The sequence below is a fragment of the Amblyomma americanum genome, chromosome 4, assembly GCF_052857255.1.
Source record: "Amblyomma americanum isolate KBUSLIRL-KWMA chromosome 4, ASM5285725v1, whole genome shotgun sequence".
Lineage (NCBI taxonomy): Eukaryota > Metazoa > Arthropoda > Arachnida > Ixodida > Ixodidae > Amblyomma > Amblyomma americanum.
This window is the reverse complement of record NC_135500.1, coordinates 87395201-87402101: the sequence shown is the minus strand read 5'-3', so window position 1 is coordinate 87402101 and position 6901 is coordinate 87395201. Positions and strand designations below refer to the sequence as shown.

Genomic DNA, 6901 nt, shown 5'->3' with positions numbered 1-6901 from the left:
ATTTCGAAAGAGACATGTCCTATTTGCCCAGGAATCACAGCATGGACCCACTATGGCTTTGCGCAGTAAATGCGCGCCAATGCCCTGTCATCCAGTAAGAAGTGACACTCGCAACACGTTAGAATTTGTGCTTGCATGAACCCTTAGGTGTCTACTCTTTTCCCCAGCGCAAGTTTCGCGCCATCGAGACGGCTGCGCCTTTAAAAAGAAGCGGCTTATTATACATACGTGGTAGATTGAGGTGAGTTGCGATAAGGCAGCTTATTCGTGATAAGCGACAAGGCAGCAGTATATTCGTGAAGGGGCTAGCTTCCCTTATCATCCGAACAATAGAGCACCTTTATTGAGGGCACCTTTCAGAGCAACATTAAAGGATGATTCTAAGTCGATGTGCACACAACGTCACGAACACATGGGAAGCAGCGTTCCTCTTGACAAATCCCGCAAAATCTAATGGGACGTTCCAAGTCTGCCTTAAGGATAATCCACTATACGTAACTTCACCCTGGTTTCTTGCTGCGCACGATGCAAGAGCGGCCGTCGTGAGATTTGTCCAGGACTGCACTGCAGATTGTTCAAAGTTCTGCGCACGTCGGAGTTTTAGCCGAGTTCGCGCGATGGCAGTCAGTAAAAAAGAAGACAATGTGGAACGTGCAAAACCAGCAGACAATAAAACATCGAAGTAAACCCACGTAAATCAACACAAGAACCCCCCCCCCCCCCCGCCACATGCCTGTTCTACACTTCAAACACTGCACACTGCGCAGTGCAAGGCGCCACCACCGCGTGGTGTTAGTAATGCAATGTTGTACATTGTGATATTGCCATGTCTCCGCAGTCTATCTATACACTATCCGGAAGCCGTTGGCGACGGCCTTTTTGGCCGCGTCAAGAGCGCGGCTTCTTTTTCGGTCATTATCGGTGTTCCCCAATTGAAGGCTAACAATTCACAAGCGATGCAATCTTGTTCCATCCCATCGCCTATTACGAATATTTTAAGGAATATTTTTGCCGCGAGTGGTGACAGTTAGCCCACAGATTGTACGGCGAGAGGTTATTATTACTCAGCCCCACTCCTATTTGCGCATGCACACAGTTGCTATAGTTACGGAGTTTCGGCTTGACATTTGTCTGTTTCTTTTTTTTTTATTGCGACAGTGTGCCTGCTGGCAAGGAGTAATATTTTCAAATATAGGTTTGCATTGAACTCTCGAAGAAATTCCTGTAACATCAGGTGGTGTGGCCCAAATGCATTGTTCTACATCTCGTGGACGGCATGGGGGCAGTCGCACAGGAGCAGGTATTTCTGCCTGTTAGGACGCAAATAGGTGCAGGTCCAAAGCAAGTGCTTAGTGTCCGCCTCGCAGACAGCAGAAGGACAGAAGGGGCAGGAGTCACCCAAAGGGGCATGATACTGTGCCGGCCACGACCAGGTTACGGGGAGGGGGGGGGGGGGGGGGCGACACAGAGGCGCAAGCTTCGAAGCAAGACCTCTTCCCAGCGTGCAAGTCCGCCAGGGAGGTCAGTGCCACATGGTGGGAGAAGTGCTTGCTTGGCGCCTCGGAGGTTTTCTTTTTTTGAAGGAGTATTGTCAACAGAGAGTTTGGGGCCGCTTGAAGGGGACGTGGAGGATATGATTCGTGACTTGCTCCATCCACCAAAGCTTATGTGGGCTGGGCATCTCGACGAAACGATCGTACACATAATGTGAGGGAGAGTTTTTCAATTATGTCCTTATTTAGCTGTGCCAATAAGTCGGTGTTCAGAAGAACTTTGGCCTTTTTCATGTTTAAAACTCAACTTGGGTTTCAGACGTTGTGTTATACCATGGCGTGACTTTTAAATGCTTTTTGTTGAAGCGACGTGCAGGTAGAAAAATGTAGCCTGCGTGCCATCACAACTAGGCTCTGTAATAAGCTTTAAATATGAATGGCGCGAATCTGATACTACTGCATTTGTGCTTGCTGTTTTATATCTAATATTTCATTTGGAGTTCTTAGAGTATTACATAATTTGCAAGAGACTTTGTATGTTGTATGTTTGCCATATATGCCATGTGCGGGGGGGGGGGGGCGGGTGGGTCGGGTTCTATTCAAGCGAAAATACTCTGCATTTGGCTGAGCCTACACCCATCCTAATGGCGCAAGCAAAACAAAAAATGAAAATCCTAAAATAGAAATGAATCATCCGCTTATTCTTCTTTCGAGTATTTTATACTATTTCCAATACTTCCGTCAAAAAGCCCGTTTTTACTTTGCCTACCGGAATTCAATATTTTTGCAAATCTGACATCTCAAGTTGTAGCGTTCCATACTTTCCACATTGAGTGAAAACATATTCTTGCGTATCATTCTCCGTTTTGCCGACGCTTCCTGGTCCTAGCCAAATGCATTTATTGCACTCCATTTTAGACACCTTCATTGCCTTTGATACCTCCGCTTTGATTTTAACGTAAGCTCCGACCGGTCTCACACTCATCATGTTGGGTACAGGCAATGGAGAAAGGAAGTCAGAGAAGACATACTACGTATCTAGAGGAAAATGGTTACATGGTGAACAATATGTTTGGCTTTAGAGAACACTTATTGACACAAGATGTATTGTTAGGTCTTATAAAAAAAATTAATGATCTAAACGGCAAATACATTAAGGAAGCTATATTAGGGCTAGAATTTAAGAGTGAATTCGACCATGTAAAATATTAAAAAGTCTTAGAAAACCTACGCAAACCTCAGTGTGAAGAAAGCACATTTAATTACATCAGGGACTTTTTACAACATATAGAAGCCCACATTGGAATTGCTGATATTAGTTCTAGCCAATCCATAAGGGCACGAGGGGCACGCCGCAAGGAGCAATTCCTTCCCCTCCTGTCTTTAACGTTGCTCACAAGCAATTAGTGGTTAAACTTGAAGTGTAAGGGGGACTTCTGACCGCAATGTAAGCAGCCGATATCACAGTTCGAACAAGCATGGGTAATTTAGGAAGAATTTACGAGGTACTCAAGAAGCAGCCACCATTACTCAAAATTATGCAGAGGAGTGCAGCTTACGTTTCTCTCTAGAAAAATAAGAACTTCTTATAGTAAGAAAAAAAGGGACGTTACACCAGTATAAATCAATTTACACAGTGTTCTTCTTCTCCAGTTGGAGTCGGGGCGAATTCTTGGATTACAAATCAGTAGTAAGGGAGGGAATGCAGGGCGGTTAATGTCCGCACACATGCGAAAAAATCAATTCAAATGATCTCTCGCAGAACCGCATAATTACAAAAAGGAGAATAATGAAAAAATATTCTCATTTAAAGCCTAGTTGCACTTTTTATAATGAGTAGAATGCTTTTATTTGAGAAAGTGCGGTTTAAATAGCTCTGTTGTCTGAACGCACCGAGCGGTGACGCGCGCGAAACAAGAGAAGGATTAGACGTGACGCAACTACCAACTGAAATTTTATTTGAAAAATAACATACAATGCAAAATGACAGCCATCACTTAGCATTCCTGTCACTTTTTTCTAATAACAACTGCTCGAGCTGTGTCCCAACCAACGCCATCTCAGTGGTCTATATCACTATTCAAGGCGTGCTGAGAGAGCCTTAGCCTGTTTGAGCGATAAAAAAGGCCCTAAGATCTCCCTGCCGACCCTGCCTTTGTTCCTGAGCAGTAAACAAGCTTTTCACGAAATGTGGTTTGCTTCTTCAAAGGTTCACAACTTTTGGAATGATCTATATGCACACAAGGCGCGCTGATGTTTCCCAAGTTTTATAATCGGTCCTGCAATCTAACATTCAGGTAGCGACCAGTTTGACCTAGATAACTGGCGCCGCAAGACAAAGGAATGCAACAGATAACTTCCCTTTGGCAACATACTAATGGTTGTTTATGCTGTCGACCACAAGAACGGCGACTGTCATGCGTTTCCATTCATGTCCCAACACATCAGACCCATAACGAAGTAATGGGACTATCTTATAAAAGGTCTACAGACCGGCTCATACATTGGGGCTGCATAATACGTTACCAACTCACAAAAGCTCGTTTAACAAGTAATAACGGTAGATAAGGGGACTACAACGATCCATAGGGTGTTAGATGACTCGGGAATTGAACAACTCTACCACACCGGTACAGAGACAAACTATTCCAAAAGAGCAGAGATCGTTGTTTCGGATTGCTCCTCTCTATAGAGACATGCATTCGGAGCATCACTAAGCAAGCAGGACTGCCAGAGCCAAGGAAATGCATTGGAGATACAACAACTCTGGAGATCCGTCTTAACGTAGATATCTTTTCAGATCCCGAGGGTCACATTAAAAAGAATTTCAGAGATATTTGCAAACCACCAGGGACACGTAGTCATTTCATTATTTGTCATGCCAGTAGAAAGTGCAGAGATAGAAGAGGAAGCGATTGCGCTGGCGGTCTCACATCGTGTATGAGAATACATCAACGCAGATTTGAAGTATACAGAAAATATATTTGTGGCAGATTTGCACCGCTGCCTTGCACAATCCTGCAATAATACAGAGCTTGCTAATCCAACAAACAGTTTATTTTGATAACAGACAACCATGGAGTAGAGGAAAACGAGCTTGCACATGCCGCTGCCCGTGCATTTCTCCCCGACATCCCTCCGCCTCCCTCCCTGTACAGGTGACTCGTTTCAGCCTTTGATAAGCTATGCCGGAATACCATAACACCTCCGTCTAACGAGGAAAAGCTAAAAAAGCCAAAGAATGACATCTCAGACAACAGCAAACTATGTCATTGAACAATGCAGCTAAAGTTCCACAATATAATTTAAGAAGCTTTGAACTCATCGCGTAATTCATGTGGCGAATACGCAGACCTATACCATACGATATGAGCCTGTTTGGCTAATAATTCTGTAGATTTAAGAACTCAGGCAACGTAAGAGGGATGAGAGGTAGTTCTCCTGTACCACTCGGACCTCGATGACGAAAAAAAACACGGAAGACAACCTTAGGGAACGAAATTCTGCACTGAGGACCCAACCACCTTCCCATAATTCCCGCTCCGAATTTTTCTAAATAAAAATTTTCATCATCAACGTCGAGCGATGTTCATTAGAACATATCAGCATGTGTACGAGTCTCAAAAGAAGACTGCAGCGCCTACATTGCAAAGACAAAGCAAACTATGATTTTACACGCTACGAAATCGTGCCACATGAAAATGGAAGCTTGAGCCTTCCTCAAAACTTATGGCTTTGTTGCTATTTGTGCGCTCCGCAGGGCTCACCATGGAAGTGGCCGTCGCCAGCAAAAGACTCCAGGAGACCTAGGAGCGGTCACTCGAAACAAATTCAGTAGAAATGTGGCAAGGTGCTTTAAATATGGTGAGTTGGGATTCATTATTTCTGCAATAATGAAGAATCTTAGAAAAAGACTTGAATTTCAGCGGAACAGATATAGATGTCACGCAGCACGTTCCGAAAAAACCGGATTTGACGTTATTAAAAACCACTGGGCTCTAAAATGTGTGACAATTATGCGTTTTACTGGGAGTGGACCGGCGCTATGTGTGAAAAATAGTGGAAGTATTTAAACACCAAGCTTGCTCTGATATGGTTGGGGTGCACAATGTCAGATATTCGCGGTGGAAAAAGGCGGAAGCCGTGGCGCTGTGACTTCAAGAAAGGACCTGCGGATAATCTGGGAGTCTAAACGAAAAGTTGCTGTTTGGGTGGTAAGCAACTGCCAGACACATGGTAAGCGTGAAGCGTTCCTCAGGGAATTGAGACGGCACTTACAGGTCGATGTTTATGGCTCTTGCGGGCTCTACAGATGTCCAAGATACCAAGAAGACAGTTGTTACAAGCATTTTGAACGTAATTACTTTTACATGCTTGCTTTCGAAAACTCTATATGCGTTGATTACGCCACAGAAAAACTTTTCATAGCGCTAGCGTACGACATAGTACCTGTGGTGTTTGGCGGCGCTAATTATAGTGCTGTCGCACCCTCGAACTCGTACATTGATGCGCTGGCCTTCCGATCGCCAAAGCATCTTCCTGAGCACCTGGTTGGTGTATCGAAAAACTACTCAGCATATACCTCTTATTTCAAGTGGAAGGCCAGTCAGGATGTGGAACGGCCATATAGATTTTTTTGCCATCTTTGTAAAAAGGCCCACAACACAACAATTATGCAGCGTAGTTCGTCGTATAGTGACATAGAAACCTGGTGGCGAGGTGGAAGCCGTTGTCGAAGGTGGGGAGTTTAGGGTGACAACCGGCGAGAGAGGGACTCGCCCAACGTGGGCACCAGTTAAGCCGACGTGATTTTTAATTTACGCTACCTGCCTTTGGCTATCGATCTCACAGAACCAACACCCATTTCACTTGGACTGAGAAGATTCTGCTTCGGAGCAGATAGGACAGTATGGCCTCTACGCTTGCTGAATTGTTTTGGAAATTTATGCTCAGCAAGACGAATATGTCCCAAATACTCTTTTCCAGGAAGGAAATGCTGTTTGCTTATGTAAGCAGGGTTGGCTGCTTCCGAAGGAATTAAGGATGTCAATTTCCTGACAAACGCTCATTTATCCGTAAAAGGCCAGTATTGCTCAGTGGTGGCATTTGTTGGAGCGATCACGGATGAGAGTCGGTTCCGAGGAGTTTCAGCAGACGATGCAGGTGTTCGGTGACAAATGTCGTATATTATCTGGTTAAATGTCTGCGTAACGCAAAAACGCAAAATAGATGGGGCACGCTGCAACGTTCCGGTTGTGGTCGCGCATGGCAGACTGAAGGCCCGCAAGCCGTTATAATTGGGCCAGTTGCGACCGCGCATTGTCGATACTCCGTTCTAATCAGCCGCAGTCAGGATCTCGGTTCTGTGCAGCCTGCCCACGCTTTGTATATTCCAGCAGTTGTGTGCG

At 44.8% G+C, this 6901-nt stretch overlaps 1 protein-coding gene across 1 annotated transcript; it reads left to right on the top strand.

Moving 5' to 3' along the window:
* Positions 1-5538: 5538 nt before the first annotated feature.
* On the top strand, positions 5539-6689 carry LOC144129640 (alpha-(1,3)-fucosyltransferase C-like). The gene is made up of 2 exons (XM_077663756.1): positions 5539-5542; positions 5628-6689. The coding sequence occupies exons 1-2, from the start codon at positions 5539-5541 to the stop codon at positions 6242-6244; spliced, it is 621 nt and encodes a 206-aa protein (XP_077519882.1). The 3' UTR covers positions 6245-6689.
* The last annotated feature ends 212 nt before the right edge of the window (positions 6690-6901 follow it).